Source organism: Cyanistes caeruleus, chromosome 9, assembly GCF_971803275.1.
Source record: "Cyanistes caeruleus chromosome 9, bCyaCae1.hap1.1, whole genome shotgun sequence".
Lineage (NCBI taxonomy): Eukaryota > Metazoa > Chordata > Aves > Passeriformes > Paridae > Cyanistes > Cyanistes caeruleus.
Window position 1 is genome coordinate 33,358,103 of NC_141709.1, and position 26,777 is coordinate 33,384,879.

General features: G+C 44.6%; 1 protein-coding gene across 1 annotated transcript in view; it reads left to right on the forward strand.

Moving 5' to 3' along the window:
* Positions 1–2,977: 2,977 nt before the first annotated feature.
* The window catches only part of PDE4B (phosphodiesterase 4B), a 165,478-nt gene continuing 141,678 nt past the window's right edge, over positions 2,978–26,777 (forward strand). Inside the window, exons 1-3 of the mRNA XM_086841630.1 lie at positions 2,978–3,445; positions 21,005–21,114; positions 22,761–22,996. Coding sequence (XP_086697756.1) covers positions 21,073–21,114; positions 22,761–22,996 — 278 coding nt within the window. The 5' untranslated portion in view covers positions 2,978–3,445; positions 21,005–21,072. The remainder of the gene's footprint in view (positions 3,446–21,004; positions 21,115–22,760; positions 22,997–26,777) is intronic.

Sequence of the window (26,777 nt, forward strand, 5' to 3'; positions counted from 1 at the left end):
TGGCTGGAGGATTGGGAATGTGGAAATCTTGCACCATAATGGGACAGGAATGGTCACAAATCACAGGGAAATGAGGAAAAACATCACCTGGACTGGTGAGAACTCCATGTCAACAATGAATCCCGAAAACCCTCCTGAGTTACTGCCCAAAGTGATCCCTGTGCATCATCTCTGTGGTGCTGGCACTTAAAAAAAAAAATCATGGAATGGTTTGGATTGGGAGGGACCTTAACCCCACTTAATTCCAAACTCTGCCAGGGCAGGAACACCTCCCACTGTCCCAGGCTGCTCCAAACCCATCCAGCCTGGCCTGGGATATTCCAGGGATCCAGGGGCAGCCCCAGCTGCTCTGGGAATTCTATTCCAGGGCCTGCCCACCCTGCCAGGGAACAATTCCTGCCCAAGATCCCATCCAGCCCTGTCCTCTGGGAATCATTCCCTGTGTCCTGGCACTCCAGAGCTCTGGAACACAAAGCTTCACCTACAAATGTTCATCCCCTGCCTGGTTTTGGGACCTTCCCAGGAGAGGAACATGGAGAAGGGAATGTTCCCCTTCAGGGAGCAGCCTCAGCCTCGTTGTGCATTATCCTGGGAATTCCCGTGGAAGGCAGCGGGATCCCAGGTTAAAAGTTGGGAAGAGAGAGGAGGTGCCTCGCTCCCGCCTGCTGAGGGAGCTGTCCAGCTCCTGACTGCCCGCAGAATTCCTGCATCCCCTTTTGGCCCCAAATTGTGCTGTCAGAGATGCTCCTGCCTTCGGGCAGCTTCCCTGGGGAGTCTCCCAGGAATGGGAGATTTGGCCAGGAAAAGAAGCTGGATAACCAAAAATCTCCAGGATTTTTGAATCACAGTTTGGGTTTTGAATCAACAGTTTGGGTTGAAAAGGACCTTAAAGAAGACCTCAAACTTGACCTCGGAGCTCCTGCATGCGACTGCTGCGTGTTTGAGAGCTCAGAGCCGTGGGAAGGACAAAGGCAGGGAGTGCACTTTGTGCAAAGTGACCTTTTCCCAAAAAGGATTTATGGATGTCAAAGCCCTTGGGATGGCCAGAGCTTCTCGATAGTGAAAACCCGGTGCCTGTGAGTGGCATTTGGTAACTGCAGCAGGGCAGGGAGTGCTGCAGCTCTCAGGATTCACTGTGGTGTGGATCAGGAGCGCTCAGGACCTCTGGAATATCTCAGTGCCAGGAATGACTCCTTGGGGCTGGCTTGGCAGACTCAGCGGAGGGAGAGAAGAGTAAGGAACTCCTTACTCGAGCCCACAAGCTCTGAGGAGTTCCCTCATTCCATCCTCCCGCTCTCAGCATTCCCTCCCAGCATCCAAACATTCCAGGAGGATGTCAGGGAAGAGAGGATGAACCCTGGGAGCTGCACACAGCCCCGTCCCTCTCAGCAGGGCGAAGCTCTGCTGCTGTTCCCGGCCTCTGGAATTGCATCCATGGCTCTAAATTCACTGCCTGAATCAGGATTGCTGATCTCTTCTGTTGCCAGGGAGTTGAGAAGCTTGGATGTGCTGCTTGAAGGCTGGGAATGACCAAGAGCAGCGTTTGGATTTCTCTGCCCTTGTAGCCTGGAAGAGCAGAGTTTCTTTCAGGTGTTTGGGAATTCTGTATCCTGCCCTAATTTGTGTTCAGTGCTTACAGATAAGAGACAACTCCTAAATATTCCAAAGATTTGCTTGAGCCTAAACCACAGGGTTTACACCTGGAATCCAGGGAAGGATTGCAGCGGTGACTTCTCTGTGGAGTTTCACAGAGTTTAGCAAGTTTAACACCTTTGCACACCAAACTCTGGACCAGATTCCTGGTCCAAGGCAGCAGAGAAGGACAAAAATTCACCTTGGTTCTCCTCACTGCAGCCCAAATTTTGTCAAACGGTATTTGCATGTTGAAATTTGATAGATAATTTTATATTTTAAAATAAACTTCTGTATGTTATAAAAATCTGTCCATAAATTATTAACTCTTAATTTTACTGAGTTGGACAGACAATCTTTTCTCCTCTGTATGATGAGGTGGCACAGAACTTTCATTCAATATTGTTCTTTTGTCAAATAAAGAGTGTTTTATCGAGATCTGCTGCGGTCTGGTCTGTGGGTCTGTGGGATATTGAGCCACGGGACGGGACTTGAGCAAGAATCCCAACACTGCAGCCTTCTGTGCACTTTTCAGAGGCTGCAGTCATGAATCCCTAGAAAAAATCAAGGGGTTGTGTGTCATCCACAAATAACCAGTTTAACTCTTCATTTAGAAGGTTTTATAATGAATAGATTTTATTTTTCCCTGCTGGACTCTGAGGTTTTGGGGAATCGATGTGGGTTCTTTAAACCTTTTAAATGCTGCTCCTCAGCCCTGAAGACCAGAAAATTCCTCTTTTACCACGTGAGCCAAGTCTTCGTGTTTTCCTCCAGAAACTTGGCCTTTGATGGGGACATCAAACACCCAAAGATCTCATATTTAGGATGAAACAGAAGTGACAAACTATATAAAGAGAATCACCCTTTATCTGCTGGGTGTTTGGGGTTGTGTGACATTTGACATTAAACGTTCCAGCTGAGCATCTCCTGTTTGCCAGGGCCTCCCCAAAATCCCATCCCAGCCTGGCCCAGCTGTGCCCCATGGTTTGTACCTTCTGCTTCCCCCAGGTGTGGAGTGTCCTCTGCTCCAGCCAACATTCCCTGGGGAGACTTCTGCTTTTCCCTCTCCTTCTCTGCCCCATGGATGCACCGATCCCGATCAATTTGTGTTTGACTCATTGGAATCCCAGACCGGTTTGGGTTAGGAGGGACCTCAGCTCTCCCCTCATCCCACCCCTTCCACGGGCAAACGATGCCACGCACTAGCCCAGGTTGCTCCCAGCCCCATCCAGGCTGGAATTTGGCTGGATTTGCTGCAGAGCCGCTCCCGGAGCTCGCCTTGGCTCAAAGCCGGCCGGGGGGGACCCGGGGCCGGGGCTGCGGCGGGGGAGGGACGGACGGAGCGGGGCGGGACGGACGGAGCCGTGAGGGGAGAGCGGAGCCGTGAGGGGAGAGCGGAGCCGTGAGGGGAGAGCGGAGCCGTGAGGGGAGAGCGGAGCCGTGAGGGGAGAGCGGAGCCGTGAGGGGAAGGAAGGAGCACACCGGAGAGGGAAGGGAAGGAGAAGAGCAGGCGGGGAAGGAGAGGGAAAGGAAGGGGCGGAAAGGCAAAGGAAGGGAAGGAAGGGCGAAGGAAGGGAAGGAGAGGAGCGGGGAGCGAAGGGAAGGCGGGCGAACAGCCGAGCCGAGCCGCCGGCGCTCCCCGCGGGGCCGGCCCCGCTCGCTCCGCAGCGCCGGGGAAGCGCGGCCGCCGCTCCGCCACCAGCGCCGGGGCCATGGAGCGCTGAGGGGCTGCGGGAGCCGGTGGGGAGCCTGAGGAGAACCGGAGGAGAGCCGGAGGAGAACCTGCGGGGAGCCCCCGGAGCCGCCGCCGAAGGTAAGCGCTGCCCGGTTGTGGGGCCGCGGCCGCCGCCCGGGGCCGGGGCTGAGGCGACACCGGGCTGTGAGGGGACCCGGCCCTGCCCGGCCCTGAGGGGGTCCCGGTGGGTCCCGGTGGGTCCCGCTCCGTGCCCGGGGCCGATGGAGCCCAAGCACCCATTCACTTGTGGGGTGTTTGCGTGGCCCCTGTTAAGTTTTGTCGTGGGCAATCACATGGCCTTAAAAGAAAAAATAAAAAATAAAAAATAAAAAATCCCGAACAAACAAGGATTGTGGTTTGCCAGAGAGCGGATATACACTTTAATCGGTTTTTAAAAATGACTTGATTTCTGCGCTCTCTGCACCTTGCAGGTTTTCTGTGTATATGTTTATTTCACCTCTGTTTTTGCCTGTATTCGTTCTGCCTCGGGTTTCTGTTGGGATCGCTCATTTTCTCCTGGCCGTGCTGAGGCTGCCGTGTGGCAGCGCCGTGTTCCACACAACCGCATTCCCGGGATTTGCCTTCCCAGCGCCGTGGGATGGGGGCTGCCCTGCCGGATTCCCCTGCCCAGACAGCCCAGCCCCATCCCAAAAACCTCGGGAGCGATCTGCAGCCTGGATCCTCGGAACTCCGGCTGGGATGAGCCCTCCCGGTGCTCCTCTGCCGGAGACATTTCCTCTGCATCATTTCCCTGCCATGTGCTTTGAGTCAGTTTGTTTTTCCTGAGCCTCCTTTTCCCAGTTCGGAGCCTGGTGGGAGTTGCGAGTTCAAAGAGGATCTGGGAGCTGTTCCCTTGGTGTGGCTCCACAAAGAGGAGCTTCTCCCCCTCCTCAGGTGGAGGTTGATGAGTCAAAAATCAATTTTGCTGAGGAACGAGGTGTTCGCTGTGATCTCTGGGGCTGGGATGGAGCCACGAGGGCACTGAGTTGTTTCGTGTGATGCTCAGCATCTGTTGCTACAGGAAACATCCCAAGAGATCCTCCACTAAAGAGAGAATTCCCGGTAGATCTCTCCTGTGTGAGACTCTTTCCAGCAGAATCCATAAAATACCTTTTATTTTTTTCCTCTGGAATCCTGGTATCCATAAGAAGCAGCAGTGAATAAACTGAATAATTGCATTTGCAGGTCATAAATCCAGGGGAACAGGGAACTTTTTTAGGCCACCATGAGCGAGATGCTCGTTTGTAGTGTCCCTCATTATCAGCTCTGGAGAGGGAACCGATGGTTAAAGAGGTTATGAAGAAATCTGTGATCTATAAATCATCTGGAATAAAAGCTTGTTAGCACAACAAGTGCTTTTCCTGGCAGATTATTCATTGGAATTCTCCGTTTCTCTTGTCATCTCATCTATTTTAATGTCTCCTTGTGCCTGCTCAGGTGCTCCAGGAACAGCTGTATCCTACTTTATTCTTGGATTTGGACATTTTAGATTCCAGGAAATAAATTTTAGTGCAGTGCTTTAATGTGAAGCTGAAACAAAGGATGATATTAAACCTTTTTGGCTGTTTTTTCCAAAAACATATTCAGGTTTTTTCTCCACCACTTCTGTATTTACTTCCCAGCTCTTCCCACGTCACATGGAAACCTCTCCTTATTCAGCATTCAAATCCTGATTTATCCATCAGGGAGCTTAACCCAGATTAGCTGAGTAATCGTCTCTGGGAACACAAGGCTCCTTTAAAAAGTCATTCCAATCAAATCCATGGAATTTCCATATTTGAAATGGATAGCCATGGATAGAGCTGGAAAATCCTGCCTAAAATGGCAGTTTTTAATTGGAATGATTTGTTTTACCCAAACATCCTTTCCTTGGAATGATCCACTTGGAGCTGTCCATGGGGAAATGTGGGAAATTTTAAACATTTGGGAAAAATAGTGACAAAGCAGTGCTTGGAAACACCTTTATTTCTTTAAATTAAGTGCCTGTCTTTTCCAGTTTTCAAGCTTTATATGGTTCCCTCTGCAAATAAAATTGGATAATTACGGGAGTGGGATAAATACAGACTTGGCAGATGGGGAAAAAAAAAAAGTGAAGGTGTAGGACAAATAATGAGGTGAAAAAACTCCCTTAAACTTGATGCCTGTTGCAAACAAATGAGTGGATATTTATATGAAATATTGCTTTGAAGGAGAAGGATTTTAACCTGATGTTATTACTCATGCTCTGGGTTTTTTTTTCCCTTTTTCCCCCAGTTTTAAGAATGGAAATAATTTGTCAGCCTCACTTTGGGCTCCTTGCTGCAGCAGAATTTTGGTTTCAGGCGATGCAGGGCAATGCTTGAGCTGGGGTAGGTGAATTTCAGCAGAATTTCTGTAATTCTGAAAAGAGCTCTCAGCTTCAAGCTGGTTTTTACCAAAAAAAAGAACAAATTGTTACCATCCTGTTGCTGCTAAAACATGCAGGGAAAGCCAGGCTGTGCTTCCCTGAGTGTTCCATTCATCTGTGAGCCCTTCCTATCCCAAATAATTCAAGGACATTGCCATTATTCAGGTTAAAATCTTAGAAAGAGCTTGATGAATGGTACAGAGAAAATAAATGAAGAACTTTTCTCTTGGTTATGCAGCAAAATTGAAAAATCCAAGCCTTGGAGTTTAATTTTTAACTTCATTTTTTATTAGATGTCTAATTAGACCGAGGACCCATTTGCCAGAGTGTTCTTGAAACACAAAACTTACCAAAATAATTCCTGTCAATCACAGGAGAAATTTTACAAAGGGAAAAAAAGGCAATTTTTAGAGAACAATAAAGATAAAATGGTTTAACCTTTGTGTTTTAGACCAATCTGAGAGCTGAGGGAACTTCCTGGGAGAGCAGATTATTCCATGTTTGCCTCCCGTGGAATTCCTGCACTTTCTGCTGCAGCATCTGGCACTGCTGGCAGTGATGAGAAAATAGATTAGAGGATGAGGCTGGATTAAATCCCTGCTTATTCAGGTACTTAAAAAATGTCATTTTGTACACCCTGAGTTCAGCTTTTCCTCATGTTTGGCCACTTAAGGATACACTTTGTTTATAAATAACTCAGGGGAGGAAAAGTCAGAAAATTCCCCTTTTTTTTTATACCTTTGTTTCTCCCTTTTCCCTCTGTCCATGTGGAGTTTTGTGTGTGGATTCTGGGATTTTTTTCCTTTCCTCCATCCATTTTCTCTCCTGAATTTCTCTCCTCTCTGGAAGCCTAGCAAAGAGGGTTGTGGATATTTTTACCTATGGGGATGAAGTGGAACCAAGGCAGATCCAGGGCCTGGGAGAAGTTAAGGACAATCTTGGCAGTGCTGAAAATATAGGTTGGGAATTGGGACAGTGTGGAGCAAAGATACTGCATGGAGTGAGAGATTTTATAGAGCAAAATTGGAGAAAAAAATTGCTTATTTGGGGTAAAATGATAAAACTTGGTACCTTCAGGGCTGGACACCAGAAAAATGATGAATTTTGTTCTTTAAATTCCCAGGGGTTTTGTGTTCTGTGGGAGAGCTGAGCTCTGCTCTGATGGGTGGTTTTGGAGGAATATTTGGAATATTCCTTTGCACACAGCTGTTGAGAACGTTCCTCTGAGCTGTTCAAGAGTTAACTCAGCCTCGTTTGCTCTCTAATTAATTTGCTGGGGGATAATTCCCCACGTTTGACCTGATTTTGGCAGCAGATTTGGTGGGAGCAGCTGCTGATCCTGGCACGGGCTTTGCCTCCCGTGCAGGAGGTGTTGGGGAGCAGCTCAGGACCACGATGAAGGCACCAAACGCTCCTCAGGGTGCTGCTCCCTTCCTCATCCTCATTCCCGGCCTGCAGGAAGTAGGACAGGGAATGTTGGCAATAAAAGGATGGTTTTTTTCACCGTTTCAAGGCAGATCTTGTGGAACAACGGGCAGAGCTCGCTGTGCTACAAGAGAAAGTGTAGGAAGAGAGGAGAGGGGAAAGGGAGGTCAGCTAAAATAAATCCAAGGAAACAACCCAGCCTTGGAGACTGCAGAGAGCCAGGGAAGCACAGCAGAGAGGGAACAGCGAATAAACTGATGCCAGGGGGGGTTGTAAACCAGAGAATTCACCTGAGCTCTCCTAAATCCAAAGGGAATTCTGTTCCTGCTGTAGGAACAACCATCCCTGCGTGTTTGTGGCACAGGGGAGCTGAGTGGAGCTGCCAGAGGATTTGCTCCTCGGGATTTTTGGGATGATGTGCTTTTATTTCAGTGGTTCTGAAGCTGGAAACAAGGAGTTGACCCTTTGCTGGAGTAAATAACCAGCGGATTTTCAGTTCTGTTTCTGCCTGGGCTCCTCTGTGAGCACATCCAAGGAATTGTGTTTCTTCTGGGAGCTGAGGCAAATAAAGGCACTGCCTGGAGCTTAGAAGGAACCAGAGACTCATTGGAGTTTTCTTCAATGTGCAGGAATCAGCTTTGGTGCTTAAAATCTGAAATGTAAAGAGAAAAAGGGATAAATTTCCCTTGATGGAAGAGAACCTTCCCTAACCTTGTTGCTAAACAAAGCTCAGCTTCTGAGTCACTCCCATGGATCTGGGTTGAATATTTGCAGCTTGCAGGATGGGCACCGAGGGATAAAAATCCCTCCTGAGCTTTGGGGGAAGGATTAGGACTGTGCTCCGATGGAAAAATAAATTCTTGCCATTGATTTTTGTCCCATTCATGCTTTTGTAATTCAGCAATTGCTGGAGGAAGCCACAGACAGGATCCCGCTGGAATAAACAGCACAGAAAATCTGGGATTGCCAGAGCTCTCGGGAAATGTGGGGGATAAATCTGGAGAGGAGCTCCTTACAACAGGGACACTTCCAAGGGTGCAGGAATAAATATAAATAGTGGGGGCAGGAACCTGGGGAAGAGAGGAATCCAAAAGGATGAATCCTCAGGATCAGCGTTCCTGAGAGCAGCAGCTGAAATGATCCAGCAGCGCTGGAGCTCTCGAGGAGGAGATCAGAGTGAGATACTTGGAAACCCTCAGGGTTTCTGTGTGATGGGATTGTGCCCAAGGAACAGCAGATCCTGGGGATGCACCGCGTGCTCGGGAATGCTGACCAGGAATCCCCCAGGACCGCTGGTACCGGGGCCAGCCCACTCCTCCCTGGAGGAAAAACCATCCCATTTAACACTGGAAAAGTGTCCCTGGAGCAGCACAGGATTCCCCGTGTTCCATCTGGGAATGGCTGCTGGGGGTTGAGTTCCCAGGAACACCAGCTTGGGCAGGAGCAGAGCAGGATGTGGGATGTTCTAGGAGAGCCTGGAAGCACAGCACTGCTCCTGCCTGAGGTGCTGCTCTTCCCGCTGGAAAACTCTGTGTGGATCTTTTGGGATCCTCAGAGGAAAGCAGGGATCTTGTCCCACATAATCCTTGGAGAGAGGAGTGGCTTTGGGGCAGGAGGAGCAGAGCTGGGGTTCCATGGGGGGAACTGCTGATCCCAAGGATTCCATGGCAGGCTCTTGTCTGGACAATTCCAAAAGAGGCTCCTCATGGCAAACTCCAGGAAAAGTGTCTCCCCCTGCCAAAATTATTCATCCAAAAGGATTGTTGGGACGTCCTTTCCCATTGGTCTTCCCAAGCTGGGGGAAAGGAATATTCCTCTGTTGTTTTTGTGGGCCTTTTTCTTTCCCTTCTTTCTTTCCTCTGCATTCAGTTTTCAATTCTGCATTTCCTTTCTGGAATTCATTCCAAAATTCCTATTCCAATCCCCTTTCCCTGCACTTTCCTAAAGAATCCATGAAATCTCTGCCTGTTCTTGCATTGTTTGATGTGTTATTGGTGTGTGTCCAGTTCTGGGGGAGAACTGGGCCCTTGCTTTTCCATTTTCCTTATTCCTGCAGGAGCCACAGGAACATCGTGAGATTTTTGTGGGTCACTGATGAACCAATTCCATTAAAAATGGAAGTTTTTCCATGCCTTTTTCCCAGAAAAGCAGGAACAAGGCAGTGTTCAAATCAAGTCAGGCAGAAGAACTATAAACATTTATTTCACCTCATTTTTCATTTCCTTCTGAAGCCATATTCCCAGAAATCCAGTTATTTTTTTTTTTTAAAAAAAGGGGAAAATAATCCACAGGCACTGAAAGAAAATAGAAAAAGACTTTTTTTCATCTTTTCTTGTTTTTCTATCACCCACTCTCAGCATAAATACATTTAGTGCAAGACTCCTGTCATGTAAAATAATTGTAATTAATTCCTCGAGTCAGGACTGTGTAGGAAAATTCAGGAGGAAATTCCTAAGTGTAATAAGGGATTTATTTAGACTCATGGAAAACCAGAGAAGCCTTATGATTAAAAAATGATGATTTACCTTTGAGTAGACTCTTCCTGACTTTTAAGAAGCTTTAGTGAGTTTTCCTGGATGAAATATTGGATTTTTTCCATGATTTCAGGTGTGTTCCTGGTGTGGGTTATGCTGGAGAAATGGAGGAGGCATTTTTGGGGTTGATTGTTTACAAAACAGGAAAAAGCAGGAGAAATCTCCCCAAATCCTCTCATGGAATGGCAGCCAATCCCCCAAAATTCCCTTTTCCCTTCCCATAATTCACTGGATGATCAAGCTGGAATATTCTTGGCTATTCCTGGAATATTCCTGGCTATTCCTTTTCCCATTTTACTCATCAGAGTTGTTGAATTATTCCTTTTTTTGGTCCATCCTGTGCTGTCTCATGGATCCAACACCAATTTGGTGCTGCCCATTTGCTTCCCACTACAGCAATTCCTACATTTTTTACTCGGATAAACCAGATTCTCTTTAACTTTCCAGGAAACCAAAGCTATTTTGGTTTTTATTCTTGATATTGTGCAAGCCTGAATTGATGCTGGGAATCCTGCAGCTGCTTGGGTTTGAATTTCAGATCCACATTCCATGAATTTTTATTTTTTTTTTGGAATTGTGCTTGCACTGATGGGTTTTTAAAGGGTATTTGTAGGTGTGTAACAACTGCTCTTTAATCAGAGGGATGAAATTCATGGAAATTTGTCATTTGAGACGGGAAAAAATTGGAGGCAGCACAAAAATGTTCCTCCTGTGTTTATCTGTGACTTGGTGACTAAAGCAGCGAGGGTTTTCACACTGGAAATAGAATCAAATCGTCATTTCCATGATTTTTTAAAGTCTGAAATATCTGGAGAGGGCTTCTTTCCTAGCTGGAATTCTGTGGGCTCAGATCCTCTTCCCTTTTCCTGCAGAGGAGGGGGAAAGGAGTGTTCTCCATCTGGCTGGGGTTTAAAATGATCCTGCAGATGAGTTTGGTTCTGCATTCCAGGCCTAAAACTGGGGAATTCAGTGGAGAAGAGAGCAGGAATGCTTCATTCCAGAGCCATCCCAGCTGCAGGAAGTCCAGGTTCTGCTCTGCACCCAGTGGTTTCCATCTTTTGGAGCTGGAATTTGAAGTGGGACTTTATTTTCTTTCAGAGAGCAGGAGACAAATTCCTAAAAATAAATGGATCAAGTGATATTGGAATTTTCATTTATAAATTCTCTGGGAATCTGCCAAAACTTCCATCAGAGACCTGCAGTCATTTGTGAGGAGGCACAGGCTGTTCCCAAGCCGAGGAAATTCAGGTGGGAGGGATTTGGTGAGGGGGAGAAATTCCTTACTGAGGGGAAAGTTGAGGCTTTCCAGAGGATCTTTGGCTGTCCCTGGATCCCTGGCAGTGCCCAAGGCCAGGCTGGATGGGTTTGGAGCAGCCTGGGACAGTGGGAGCTGTCCCTGCCATGGCAGGGTGGGATGGGATGGGATTGAAGGTCCTTCCCAACCCAAAGGAGTCTGGAATTGTGTCATTCCATGGGGTCAGTGCTGTTTGATCCCTGTGGGAATGGAGCAGGAAATGCCCTCTTCCCCTGTTCCCCTTCCCTGTTCTCCTTCACTGCTCTCCAGGCTGAGGAAACGTTTCCATTTTCCCCATCCCATCCTATGGGAAAGGGGAAGGGAAGGGGAAGGGAAGGTGCGGGAAAGGAAGGGGAAAGGGAAGGGGAAAGGGAAAGGGAAAGGGAAAGGAAAAGGAAAAGGAAAAGGAAAAGGAAAAGGAAAAGGAAAAGGAAAAGGAAAAGGAAAAGGAAAAGGAAAAGGAAAAGGAAAAGGAAAAGGAAAAGGAAAAGGAAAAGGAAAAGGAAAAGGAAAAGGAAAAGGAAAAGGAAAAGGAAATCAAAAGAAAGAAAAGGGAATCCCTCTGTTCTCTGGGGTAGAGCTGTCCCTTCAGGTCTCCAGCTCCAAAGCTGATCCAGAGGAAAACAACAGGGACACACTGTGCTCACTGCAGCACCTCGGGACTGGCCTGGAGCCGCCCTTTGCTGCCTTTTCCAGCAGCAGAGGTTTCCCTCTCACACCCGAGGATGTGCAGCTCAGCCCCAATAAATCACATTCCAGCTGCTCCGGCTCTGCCTCCCAGCTCTGCTCCCAGAGGGCTCATTCCCTCCCTGCTGGGGTGGATTATATTCCAAGCTGTTCCCTGCTCCACATTTGCTGCGGGAAAACAGCTGAGGGCCCAGATTTTGCAGTTTTATTTCGGGCAGCTTGTTTGTTTTGAGGAAAAAACCCATTTCCTTCTATTCTGAGTTTTCAAAGGGAGGAATATCAGCATTTCCTTATCTCTGTGGCAGCAGATCCATGAGGGAAGCACCTGAATGTGGGAGCGAGCTGGGAATGAAAAACCTTTGGAAGGGAGAAGGGAGAAGGGAGGAGAAGGAAGAAGGGAAAACAGGGAAGGGAGAAGGGAGAAGGGAAGCTCTCCTGGGGTTCCTGATCCTGGAGCAGCCGATTAGGGCTGAGTGTAATTAATAAAGAGAAGAAATCCATGAAGTTGTTATAGTAACTGGGAAGTGAGGTTGGAATTTATGATCCAAGTGACTCAGCTCTGGGGGAAGGGATCTGGGAGCCCATGGAGGAAGAGCTGGAGCTTCCCTTTCCCTGCTCCCTCCTCTGCCCATTCCCAGGAAACTGCAACAGGCGTGGACAAGGATCTTCCAAACCCTCAGCAGGAAAACCAACTCGTGCCATCCCTCTTGTCTCTCTGCATGTCTTGTGATCCTGGAAAAGTTGGGAAAACTCTCCCCAAATAATCCATGTAGGAATTAAATCCCGCTGTTTGTTTTTTTCCCTAGGAATACAAGAATGTCCTTTAGTTTTCCAGCAAAGTAATGGCAAATAATGAGAGCTGTAAAACTCCTCTCCTGTTGCTCTTTTGGGAATTCAGGGAGCTGGGTGGGGATTTCGGGATCTGGGAGTTGTGCATCCTCTTAATCTGCATTTTTTTTGTCCAAGGAAAACACACCCTAATGATAAAATAGGAAAACCTGTGGAGAAGTTGGGTCGTTCCTGTGACTCGGAGAATTTTTGTGTTATATTTTTATATTTGCAGCACTGAACAAAATATTTGGGTGTTGTTGGGACATTGTTCTTTCCAAGTATCCTCCAGTTTAGGTGGAAATATCTCCTGGATTAGTTTGAAATGGTCCTTTTATCCCTCAAGGCCTCAGCCTGGAAAATCCCAGAATTCCAAACTGGTTTGGGTTGGAAGGGAAATTAAAAATCCTCAAATCCCCACCGTCCCAAACTGCTCCAACCTGGCCTTGGACACTTCCAGGGATCCAGGGGCAGCCACAGCTGCTCTGGGAATTCTATTCCAAGCTCTCCCCCCACTCCCAGCCAGGAATTCCTTCCCTATATCCCACAGAATTCCATCCTCTGGCAGCTTTTTCCATTTTCAGTCCCTGTCATTCCCCAGAATTGGGATTTTCCTGGTGAGGCTGGACAGATCCAGGTTGGGATTCCTCATGGAACACCCTGGCACGCTCCTACATCCCAATATTTCAAAATTCCCACTTTTTCAATTCCCTCTGCAACCTCAGCATGGAATAATTGGACCAGAAGAGGCAGATTTTTTTATATGGGATGGCACACAGAGACCCTGACCCGGAGCTGATCCCTGGGAAATGAGAATTCCTTGTGGGAAGCGCTGGGATTTTGGGAGCAGGGGTTACTGAACAAAGCTCTCCTGGTTAATTGCAGCCTTTGAAGTGATGGAATTGGATAAAAACTTCCCAAAATGTTCAGCAAGCGGCAGCACAAGGATCACTCCACTTAATTAAAGGAATATTTTGATAACTGGGAAAGAAATTACCGGGAGAAATTGGGAGAAAATGCTGGAATTGCCACTTTCACCTCACTTCAGAGCACTTTATTTAGGAAAAAAAATCACAGAATGAGCTAAATCACTTTCTCATTAAAAACCAAAAATGCTGATTGTTCAGCCTGGCATCAAAAAAAATACAAATATTTACCCAAGAAGCAAAATACCAGATCCAGAAGGAAAGAAAACAACCCCAGTCTAAGGAAACAGGAACATCTGCTTCAGCTCCGAGGAAAAATCCTGGAATAAGAGAGCTGAAACATCCCTCTAAATCAGGTTTTTTCCCTTTAATCTCCTGTTATAAATTAGTGCTGTCCAAGATGCCACTTCAAATATCCAAAATAAAATATGGAAGTTTTTGCTGGAAAACACGGGAGCATTTCCAGAATGCCAAATGCTTTTTCTTTAATCTTAATTTCCTTTTTTTTTCTTTTTTTTTTAATTGGATGGGCAGACAAAAATTTCAGTCTGGAAATTGCTGACATGATAAAAAAACCAAACACTGGGATAAATCAGATTTGGAGTTGGCCACGGTGCTGTCATGTCTTGTTTAATATTCCTAAAGTCAGGTTTTGCAGTTTTGGGTGAATATTGAGGAAAATGTAATTTCTCTCCAGAATCCAGAATCCTTTTCCTGGGAGGGACACGAAGGGCAGGATTTAAATTTGTTGCACCACAAATCCTCATTTTCCCTTTTTATTTGGATTTTGCGTGTGCCTGCGGTCAGAAAAGCTGGAAAAATCGGTCTGGAAGTGTTTGTTCTAATTAACCATGGAATGAGTTTTTCCTCAGGAACTGGAATTGTTGCGTTTGGGAATCTGGGATGTGGGAAAAGCAGGATTATCTTGGAATAAAAAAACCCAGGATGCTCCATCCTGGAGAGCCCTTTTCCCATTGTCAGCTCCCATTTTCTGGGTGTAAATCCTGGAATGATTCGAGTTGGAAGAGACCTTAAAACTCATTTTTTCCCAACTTCCTCCAAACCCTTTCCTTACAGGTCTCAGCTTTCACTTGGTTTTCCATGGTTCTCCTAAAAACAAAATGGATTTAAAAGCCTGAAAAAATGGGGTTTGGTGGCAATTTTTGGCTCTTCAAAGATGGAATTTTGGGTTTAAGGACTTTGAAGTTTCAGCCTGGAATTCCATGATGGAATTCTGATGTTCTTGTGGTGTTCCCGAGGGGGGTTGAGCTTGGGAAGCCCATAAAGAGGAGATTAAAAAGCCAAAAAAAGTGGATTTTAGGGCAATTTGTCTCTGCAGAGGTGGAATTTTGGGGTTAAGGGGTTTGGAGAGTCATCCTGGAATTCCATGACGGAATTCTGATGTTCTTGTGGAGTTCCCAAGGGACTTTGAGCTTGGAAAACCCAAAAAAAGTGGATTTAAAAGCCTAAAAATGAACTTGCTGCTCTAATTCTGGATTTCATCCTTCCCCACCATTCTTAGTGGTTTTTCCATCAGGAAAAATGGGCGAGGTTTGGAATATCTCTGTTTTCCAAGATTCTGGAGAAGGAGGGTGGGCTCTGTGGGCTTGGAGCTCTCCTGAGGTTCTTGGGGTCATTGCTTGGCTTTGCTGCTCAGCTCTAAAATAACATTTCAAAGGAAAAAAAGGGAAAAATTCCTTCTTTTCAGGCAATTTGGCTCTTCCCAGAAAACCTCTTGGAGAAGGAGATCTGAGGATTTAAAAATCTTCTCTTTTGGAGAAAAAGTTCTACAGCTCAACTTGTGGGAGAGTTTAGGGAGGGAAGAAATAAATGAGGGACAGGAACCTTTTATTTTTATGTTTTATTTCTCCAGTGTTTATCCCATAATAATCCCAATGGATTTTCTGGGAAGCCCAGCAAAGCTTAGGGATGATGCTTCTTTCCCAATAAAAACACAGAGGGAGCATCAAGAAAAAAATCAGCCTAAAAATCTACATTATTACTATTATCATTATTACTATTATTATTATTATTAATATTAATTATTATTATTATTATTACTACTACTACTATTACTATTATTACTATTACTATTACTATTACTATTACTATTACTATCTATATTATTATTTTGTTTTATTTTATTTTATTATTATCATTATTGTTATCTATATCATCGTTATCATTATCATTATTATCATTGTCACTATTAGAATATTTATATTTATATTTATATTTATATTTATATTTATAATAATGATAATATAAATTATAAGCAGTAATAATAAAAGAATGGAAAATAATAAATTAAAAATAAGATAAAATAAAAATTTAAATAATAATATATTAAATAAATAAATATATTTATAATAGAGGTTTTATACATTATATGTAATAGTAATAATAATAATAATAACAACAACAACAACAACAACAACAACAACAATAATAATAATAATAATAATAATAATAATAATAATAATAATAATAATAATATTTCTGAGCTCTGAGAGCTGCTCAGCCACTCTAGAGTGGGAGGCTCTGCAAATAATTTGCTCAAGGAACAAGAAGGAGAGAAATTGCATCTTTTAATAGTCTGTCTCATTTTTCCCTGTAATTACCTTGGAAATCCTGATGTGGGGAACACTTGAACCGAATCCTTTGGAGCTGTCAGAGCTGATTTTTAATTTCACTTCATTTTTGCACAACAGGAGATGAGCTTTTCACAAAGAGATAAGATTAAAATTCCCTGCCATAATCAGGAAAATGGAGTTGTTTTTCTGCTCAAGCTGTGAATATTTGTCTGGAAGTTTCCTATAAAAACAGAGCCAGTGAAAATTCCAGAAGAAATCCAAGAAAATTTGTGAAAATTTCCCTCCCAAAAATGGTTAAAATTTATAAATTGTGTTTTGTGGGAGTTTGCAGAGCACGTCAGCCCTAAGGACAACAAAATATGGATTATTTTTTTAATTGGAACTGAAAGAAATGAAGAGAAATGACAACCAGGTCATCTCCTCTGCTGGAAATCCAGGAATTCCTGGAATTTCTGGGACAGACTGACTGGGATATTCCCAGCTTTAAAGCTTGGATTGACTCCAGAGAAAGAGGAATCCTTGCAATCCTCTTAATCTTGCTGATATCCCAGGAAAGTGCCTCCTAATTAAAGTTGAGGCCCAGTTTTAATCATGATTAATTATTTAAAGGTATTTTTTTGGCCATTCCAAACTTGGTTGGAATTTTCTCAAGCATCTACAAGGATTATCCCGCCTTTAACGTTTTTTTACTGGTAGGAAAATTGGTTGGATTTATTCTTGGAGACGAATTTGTGGCTTTATCCCAATGCCTGATGCCTTAAAGCAGCAAATTTGGGATTTAAACTCAGCCTGGCAATTAGGACAAAGCTCAGGGCAGCCTTGGGAGAGGCCAAACAGCAGGAATTCCTTCTCCAGAACCTTGGGAGACACAAAAATGGGAAAATCCCTTCTCCAGAGCCTTGGGAGACACAAAAGTGAGAAAAGCCCTTCTCGAGAACCTTGGGAGACACAAAAGTGGGAAAAACCCTTCTCCAGAGCCTTGGGAGACACAAAAGTGAGAAAATCCCTTCTTGAGAACCTTGGGAGACACAAAAGGAGGAAATTCCCTTCTCCAGAGCCTTGGGAGAGGCCAAACTGAAGGAATTCCTTCTCCAGAACCTTGGGAGACACAAAAGTGGGAAAATCCCTTCTCCAGAGACTTGGGAGAAGCAAACTGGAGAAATTCCTTTTCCAGAGCCCTGGGAGAGGCCAAAGTGAGAAAATCCCTTCTTCAGAACCTTGGGAGAGGCCAAACCACAGGAATTCCTTCTCCAGAGCCTCAGGAAAGGCCAAAGTGGGAAAATCCCTTCTCCAGAGCCTCGGGAAAGGCCACAGTGGCCAATCCCGTCTCCAGCTGGGTGATTGCTCTCAATCAGCAAAGCTGTTAAGACAGGAATGGCAGTGATAGGAAATAAAGGCTGTGACAGCTCTGAGGGAAAATCCAGCTCATGGAATGCAGCAGAGGAGAGATGTGGAGCTGCTGGGAGGAACCCAGAGGCTGGAAATCCCAAACTTGCACGAGAAGATGTGTTTTAGGAATTTCTGTGAATGGTGGATTTCACAGCGGATGAGCTGGGCAGCTGTTTGCTGACCACTGGGCAGGAAAATGAGGCTGCATCCCGTTCATCCATGGGATTTTATCCTCCAGCTCCAGGATAATCCGAGGGATGGAGCAGCTCTGCTGGGAGGAAAGGCTGGGAGAGCTGGGAATGTTCACCAGGAGAGAAGAAGCTTTGGGAGGATCTCACTGTGGCCTTGCAGGACCTCAGGGAGCTGCAGGAAAGACAGAGACAGACTTTGGACAAGGGATGGGGGGAATAGGACACAGGGAATGGCTTCCAGAGGGCAGGGCTGGATGGGATATTCTGGGGAATTCCTCCCTGTGAGGGTGGCGAGGGGCTGGGATGGAATTCCCAGAGCAGCTGTGGCTGCCCCTGGATCCCTGGAAGTGTCCAAGGCCAGGCTTGGAGCAGCCTGGGAGGGAGGGAGGTGTCCCATGGCAGGAGTTAGAACTGGATGAGCTTTAAGATTCCTCCCATCCCAAACCATTCCATGATTCCATGAAATCCCTCTTTCCTGAGTGGCTTTTCCCAACTTCCAGCCACCGGTTCTAATAGATGCCCTTGCTTGTATTCTGCAGAGCTCTGCGAAATCTTCCCAGCTTTTGCTGGAAATGGGAACAGCTTGGGTTTTCTGAGGAGGAGGGAATTTCTCAGAGCTGCCAGAAGCTCTGCAGAGCACTTGAGCTGTTGCTGCTCACAAGAAATGGGAAAAGGTCACGGAAAAGAACAACATTTTCCTCAGCAAATAAGTAATAAAAAGAGGAAATTCTTAGGGATGTGTCCAAGGAGGGCTGGAGCAGCTGAGGGAGCTGGGAAGGGTTTGGAACCCCAGGAGAGGCTGAGAGAGCTGGGAAGGGGCTGGAGAATCCCTGAGGGAGCTGGGAAGGGGCTGGAGAATCCCTGAGGGAGCTGGGAAGGGGCTGGAGAATCCCTGAGGGAGCTGGGAAGGGGCTGGAGAATCCCTGAGGGAGCTGGGAAGGGGCTGGAGAATCCCTGAGGGAGCTGGGAAAGCTCAGCCTGGAGCAAAGGAGGCTCAGGGGGAATTTCTGGCTCTGCACAAGTCCCTGGCAGGAGGGGACAGCCGGGGGGATTTGGGATCTGCTCCCAGGAACAGGGACAGGAGGAGAGGGAACGGCCCCACAGGAGGTTCAGGTTGGATATTGGAAAACAGATTTTCCCTGGAAGGGTGGTGGGACATTGGAAAAAGTTGCCCAGGGGTGACTGTCTGGAGCCTTTCCCTCCTTTCTCATTGCCCAGAGAAGCTGAGGCTGCCCCTGGATCCCTGGAATTGTCCCAGGCCAGGCTGGAGCAGCCTGGGATAGTGGGAGGTGTCCCTGCCCACGGCAGGGGTGGAACAGGACGAGTTTAAATTTCTCTTCCAACCCCAAGCATTCCATGATTTGATGGGAAGCAGGAGCCCATCTGTTCCTCCTGGGAGAGCCAGACCTGAGATTGTCACTTTTTTTTGGTGGCTGTCACCTTGTCTGAGTCGCTGCCTCTCCCTGTGAAGTTCTCATGGATTTTAAGGAGAATCCAGTTTGAATCCCAGCTCACCAATGATGCAATTCCCTGTGGGATTAGATCATCTCCTCCATCCCTTTCCTTAGAAAAGCTTCTCTGGTAATTCACAATTCAGGTGCCTGGGGTTTATCTCTGAGCATTTTCAGGGTCAGGATTTTGTTGAGAGGAAAAATGCTGCTCCAGGAACGCTGTGGAAGTGAGGGAGAAGCAGGTGTGGGACTGTGGGATGTGCCACATTGGAATTTCACTGGGATTTGTTGCTGTTTTTCACTCTGTGTTTGTGTCCTGCCTCCGTGAAAAGTGGGAGGAACTGGATTTGGAGCCTGAGAGGAGCTGGATAAACAGCTCTGCTTCCCAAACCTGCTGTTCATCCTGGGAATGGAAAAACGGGATTCTGACCCAGCCTTGGCTGTGTTCTGTGGGAGAGGGGAATCTTTAGGGGTGAGGGGATCAATCTGCTCCTCACACCCCCCCGGAGCTTTAATCCTGCCCACGGAGAAGCCCAAAGGGGTGGGAAAACACACGATGGAATGTGGGTGCATATCCCAAACCTTCCCCAGCCTGCAGGTGAGGATGTGCTTTTGGAATTTCTGACAATATTTCACACGGGATGAGCTGGGCAGCTGTTTTTTAACCAGCTGGAAAATCAGGAAAAGCAGTGCATCCATGGGATTTAATTGATAAATATAATTCATACCTTTAATTCATACCCTGCCTGGATCCCTCTGGAATTGCTGGAGTGTTTTCCCACCAGTTTTGAAACACACGGACGTGGAACACAAAAACCTTCAGGTGGAAGCTTGGTGTGAAGAGAAAATTCCTATTCCATGTGGGGTATATTCCAGGAAAATGGATCAGACCCAACTGTGATTTTTCATCACAATTTATTAACAAATGCAAAGCTTTGCTGCTGTTCAGCATTCCCTGACCCCAGACCCAAATGATCCTCTGGGATACAGAGATTTTTGGGGGATTTGGGTGCTGGAAATGTAATGAATGAGAAAATGTTTATCAGGAAAAAACTCCCAGGAAGCCACTTTGGAGTGTTCTGCTCTGGTTGATTCTCCCCTGAAATGTTCATCCCAGGTGTCAGATTTTTCTGGGAAGGCACAGGAAAGGATGAGTCAGATTTGAGTGGTAATTTAGTCATGGCTAAAGGAAAAATTGGAATTTCTTCAGGCCTCGGAACCTTGATTCCCACAGAACAAAAGCTGGATTTGATCATTATCACTATTCTGCTACAAATGAATAAATAGTTCTGAAATTCTGCTGTGAGAGGAGTCAGATTTTCACAGAAAGGATCTGCTGACCCAATCCTCCACATCCCATTTCCAGCCTGGTCCTGGAGTTCCACAAAATTCAGGAATTATTCCTAAACTCTCCTTCCTTTCGATTTTTTTCCCAAAGAATGTGTGGATTGAGGTTTAGTGGAGAATATGGAGGTGGTGCTGGTCAAAATTGGTGGTTTTAAAGGTCTTTTCCTGGCCTTTATGACCACCAATATTATTTATATAATAATCCTAATTAGCATATAATTATTAATATAATTACTATAATACATAAATATATTAACATATTAATATTATAATAATGTATACTATCGAATATATAATTTTATATAATAAGATATAATTTATTACATATAATTACATAGATAATTATAATTTATTATAATTACATATAATTTATTATACCTCTATATACATAATTATGTATTATATATAATTATATCTAAATAATTACTACATATTCATATATATGAATTTTAAGTCTATAATCAATATATAATTGCATATAATTTATATACATAATTATATAGTATGTATTTAAATATGATTATATAAATATACAATTTAGATGTGTTTATAAAGAAAAATATATAACAATTTTTTTTCTTTCAGGTTTCCCCTCTGAAGAAATTCTATTTACCAGAAGTTTTTTTATCCCTGGCTGCACTTGAATCTCGATAATGAAGAAAAGCAGAAGTGTCATGACAGTGACTGCAGATGAGGTGAGTTCCTGCTGAAAGTTTATTTTCCCTTATTTTTCTTTCCTTTTCCTTTTTTTTACATCGTGAAAACGAGCTAAAAAGTTGATTTTGTCTTCTTTGGTAAATATAAATAATATGGTTATAAATAAATATGTAAATATTAATAAATATATAAATATAAATATGTAAATATTAATATATACATATAAAGAAATATATAATAAATATATAAATATAAATAAATATGGTTTGGCTTTGCTGATGGAACATCTCAGAGGATTTTTAGATAAGAAGCAGAAAATAAGAGCAGCACATTAGAAAATGAACAATTCAACTCCTGGGAAAGGTTTGGAGGAGTTTGTCCAGTTTTTTTTGCTCTGGTGGTTTTTGGTCAGTGTACTGTGGGCAGGGAACAGGGAATGTTGCTGGGATTTATGGAATATTTGCTCTGGATTCCACCTTTTTTATGTGCAAAAATCTCAGTGCTCAACACCTGCTGTGGTGATGCATTTTTTATTTCATTATTACCCTAATAATCACCATAATTCCCTAATAATTAACCTCCAGTTCCCATTCCCTGGGGAATTGTCTCCATTTGGAATAATGGAACTAACTGGCTGGTTTGTCCTAGGTCTCCCAAAAAAATGGGAAATCACTTGGAATGTGTAGGAAGAGTGGAAAATAAGAGTTTGGGTATCCTGGGGCACTTTTCCAATAAATAAATGTTGTTTTCCACTCTTATCCCAAGTTTTGCACAGCTCCATGAGCTTATTGACCTTGGAGGTCTTTCCCAACCTGTGATTTTCTGATAATGGAGCACCACTCACCAGAGTGAGAATTTTCCTGCTTTCAGTGATGATAAAATAAAAAACAATCAGGCTGTGCCAGCTTCTGGAGTTGTGGAGTTCTCATCTCCCAGGATAGTTCTGGCTGGAGAATTGAGTTTTATCCTTATGGAGGAAATCCTTTGTAGAATTTAGTTCTGAGATAGTTCTGCCTGGAGAATTGAGTGTGGTTTATCCTCATGGAGAAAATAATCTGTAGAATTTAGCTCTGGAGTTGTGGAGCTCTCATCTCCTGGCATAGTTCTGGCTGGAGAATTGTGGCTTATCCTCATGGAGGAAATCCTTTGTTTGCAGGATTTAGTTCTGGATTTGTGGAGTTTTCATCTCCTGGGATAGCTCTGGCTGGAGAATTGAGTGAGTTTTACCCTCACGGAGAAAATAATCTGTGGAATTTAGTTCTGGATTTGTGGAGTTCTCATCTCCTGGGATAGTTCTGTCTCCATGTTTTTTCCTCATGGAAGAAATCCTTTGTTTGTAGAATTTAGTTCTGGAGTTGTGGAGCTCTCAACTCCTGGGGTAGTTCTGGCTGGAGAATTGAGTTTTACCCTCATGGAGGAAGTAATTTGTTTGCAGGATTTAGTTCTGGATTTGTGGGTTAGGATTAAGGTTCTGGATTTGTGGAGTTCTCATCTCCTGGGATAGTTCTGTCTCCATGTTTTTTCCTCATGGAGGAAATCCTTTGTTTGCAGGATTTAGTTCTGGATTTGTGTAGTTCTCATCTCTCAGGTTAGCTCTGGCTGGAGAATTGAGTGTGATTTACCCTCATGAAGGAAATCCTTTGTTTGCAGAACTGGGGAATTTCAGAGGTCTCTCTGTTTGCAGAACTCCCTGGATTACCTGGAATGTGGGCTCAGCAAATCCTTCAGCACCTCCAGCCACACCCTGGGCATTGACCTGTGGAGAGGCCGCAGGTGCTGCTCGGGGAACCTGCAGCTGCCACCGCTGGCCCAGCGGCAGACGGAGCGGGCCAGGACCCCCGAGAGGGACACGGTGTGCAGACCCACCACCCTGCCCCTGCTGCCCCCTCCCAGCATCGCCATCACCACCTACCACGACTGGTGAGCCTCCTTTCATTCTGCTTTTAGTCATTCATTCCTTGCTTTGTTCCTTTTCTGGTTTCAAATTGGGGTTTTCTCCTTCTTTTTTGTATTATAAACACACATCTAATTAGCTTCTCTTTGATTAATCATCCTCTAGCAGTTGTTGTAGCACCGATGTAAGTTTATAAAACAAATTATTTTTATATTTTTTTGAAATTCTGCTTTGGTCAAAACCTCTCCCGAAACTTCTGATTCTGGTCTGAACCAGAGGATTTGTGTTCCATTTGCACCCACATGAGTTCAGGGTGGTGCTAAATTTTCCCACAAAGGATTGAGGAAAAGGCTTTGACTCTCTGGGTTTCCCATCCCTGTGTGAGGAAAAAGGCCTGGAAAAACCCCATTGAGATCCAAAGTTAAGCTCAAGATAAATCCCCAAGAAAACATCAGAGAGCTGAGTGAATTCCAGAATTGGAACTGGGGTGAAGTGCCAAAAGAAGGGAATGAATCCAGAGAGAGAGAGAAGAGTTTTCCTGTGCTGGAATTGGATCTTGTGGCAAAATAAGGATGTGTATCCTGCCTGTCGCAGGGATATTGAGGTGACATTAGCGTGACCTTAAATTCTGTGCTCTTAACTCCGGGTTTAGAGTCAGATTTAGGTTCTAGTCTATAAACACTGCACTCTTAGCTACATTTGCTGGTCATGTTCCCATCATTATTCCAAGCTGGAATCCAGGTTTCTGTTAAGCTCAGCACTCTCTGCATCTGAGCAACTGCGGAGGATCCCATAAACTCGAGATAAATCCCAAAGAAGCCATCAGAGAGCTGATTACAAAGGGGTTCCTCCGAGGTGAGATCCAAAACTGGAACTGGTGTCAAGTGCCAAAGCAAGGGAATGAATCCAGAGGGAGAGGTGGAAGGCAAAGCCTTGGGTGCTCTGTGCTGGGACTTTATGGCAAAATAAGGATGTGTGTCCTGCTTTTCATTGGAATATTGAGGTTGTATGAATTGCACTTTAAATTCTGCGCTCACACTTGGGTTTAGGACTGGTTTTAGCTTCTAAACTTTCCTCTCTTGGCTCCATTTGCTGCTTCATGTTCCCATCATTATTCCAAGTTGGAATCAGCACTATCCATTTGAACAGCTCCAGAGGACATCCCAAATCCATTTGTTAAAGTCCTTTGGAAAGAGTTTTCCTGCTGAAAATAGGATTTCTAATCTACCCTGGAATAGCTGAGGCAGAGGAATTGCAGGAGCTTTTGTCCAGGTTTTGTGATTCATTGCTGGGATAAATGCAACCAAACGAGTTCCCTAGTTTTAGATGGATTGGGAATTTTGGCAATAAAAGGGTTGGTTCACCTTTGTGGGCATTGTGGGGGTGGGAATTTGCATTCCTGACAGCGGGAGCCTTTCCATAGGGTGGGCTTGGAAGGATGGATTCACTCTGAGCTTGGAATGCGCCTCTGTCCATGGTTTGGGAGAAACACAAGGAATTGCCATGGATTTGTCATGGATTTATCTCTTGGAACACAAGAGGGCATTGCTGCTCCTCGTTCCCACTCCAGCAGAATCCCTGGATGTGGATTTTCCTGGAGCGGCGTGTGCCGGTCACAGCGGATCTGACAGCGCTGCTCAGGTTGTTGCTGCTTCTGTAGTGCTGTAAAATTCCCGGTTTTCCATAGGAACTGGGAGCTGCTGGTGTGACTGGGATGCAGCGCTGTCCCAGCTCCTCTTTCTGCTCCTCCTCACCTCCCTGAGCACTTACACTGGCTGATCCTACAAAAACTGGGCTGAACATTCCCATTTTTTATTGAAGTTTTAGGCATCGAGAGGTTCTGGACCAGGTTAGAACTGAGCTCTACCCCATTCCAGGCAGTTCTTCCCTACAGAATTCCCAGGGCCTGCCCACCCTCACAGGGAGCCCAGCCGTGGAATCATGGAATGTTAAGGTTGGACAAGATGATGGATTTGGGATAGAAATGCAACAGAGCTGCAAGCTCAGTGCTTATTTATGATCCAAAAACCAAATTAATCAAAGATTTGAAGGGAAAAAAATAGTGGATAAAACATGAAAGATGTTTCTGGAGACAGCCAGAAAAATAAGGGAGGCTGATCCCAAAGCAGTAATTCCAAGCCAGGGAAAGGAATCACACAAACCAGGTGGGATGTAATAATATTTTCTGTGGAAAAGGAAGGGAATATTCCCACAAAACAGCTTTTTCTGGAAGGCAGAAGGGATATGGGATAGAGATCTGGAATGGAGAAGCCTTCCAAGCTTCTTTTCCACAATTTTTGTCCCTATATTTTCATCCAAGTTGTTCAAATGTTTCCCCAATCCTGCTCCATATTTTCTAACTCCAGCTTTGTGATGAGAAATCCAGGCAGGAGGGAAGAGCGAGGGTGTGAGGAATAAATTTGTAGCTACACTTGGAGCATCCAAAAGAGTTCTTTTCCCAATTTTTTTTTTTTCCTCCTTAGCATCTCCTGGCTTAGATTTGGCAGCTGGCCGCTCATTCTCACCATTTCCCCATGTTTCCCTCAGGTGTGTGGGGCGTTTTTGGATATTTTGAAGGGTTGGAAGCAAATTTTGATGTTGAAATAAAAATGGGATTTTTATTTCATTGGATTTGGAATCCCAAAGCGTGAGGAAATCAAGGCTTTAAGAATTCCATGAGGAGTTGTTCTTGTTTAATATTAAATATTGGAATGCACTTTTTTAGGGATTAGAGAGGCTGGTAAATATTTAGGATATGGCAATAAATACTTTATTAAAATATAGATTTGCTGCCTTATTATCCCTCATTTATGGCTTTTTTCTTCTGGAATTATTTTATTGTGGAACCTGAAGATGAGAATCTGTAAGGAAAATATGAAGGGATTGATCCTATTCCCCACATCCACCTGGAAACCTTCCTAGAATTGGGATAAATCTACTCAATCTCTACTCCTGTAGTACTCCCGTTGTTCTCCAGATGGTGGTGGTGGGCAGCAAACTAAAAACAGCCTTAAAAGTGAAATCAAACCGAAATTCAGGATAATTTTGGGATCTTGAGTTACTCCAAACCTTCCTCGGGAATTCTGGATTCAGCCAGAGCCGGCTCAGCCTCCCTGGGAAGCTGTTGGGAATTAATTGAGGGATTGATAAATGGGAATTAATTGAGGGATTGATAAATGGGAATTAATGGAGGGATTAATAAGTGGGGATTAATTGAGGGGTAGATAAGGAAAGTGAGGACGATAAAGGGGATGAGATTTGCATGGAGAATTAAGGATAACAAAGCTGGAACCAGGCTGGGAAAGGAAGCTGATGCTCCTTCCATGTCCCGTGGATGAAAGGAAATATTTGGGAAGCTTTAACAGAAATTGTTGGATGAACCCCAGAAATTCAGAAGGAGATGATGTTCTGGAGAATTTTTTTTTATTTGTTTATTTTATTTTATTTTTTCAATGTTGATCCAGACCTTGTGATAATTGGATAAATTTGAGTTCTATTTCTTAAATAATTTCAAATTCCAGGAGATAAAACCTGAAGGAATGTGCTGCAAGCTTGGAATAAGAAAACAAAAAAATCGACAAGCTGGCTTCCCATGTGGTGTGAAAAATAAAAATCCTGAAGGAAAAAAATACTTAAAACCAGGGGTTTGATTTTTATACTGATAATGAAAATTATTTAAATCACAGAATGGACATCAGCTGGTTCAAAATATGGGTGATTTCCATAAATCCCATCAGTTTTTGTGCTAATGAGCAGGATCAATTATTCTGATTGAACATCATTCCCGGATTTCAAAAGCCTGTTCCA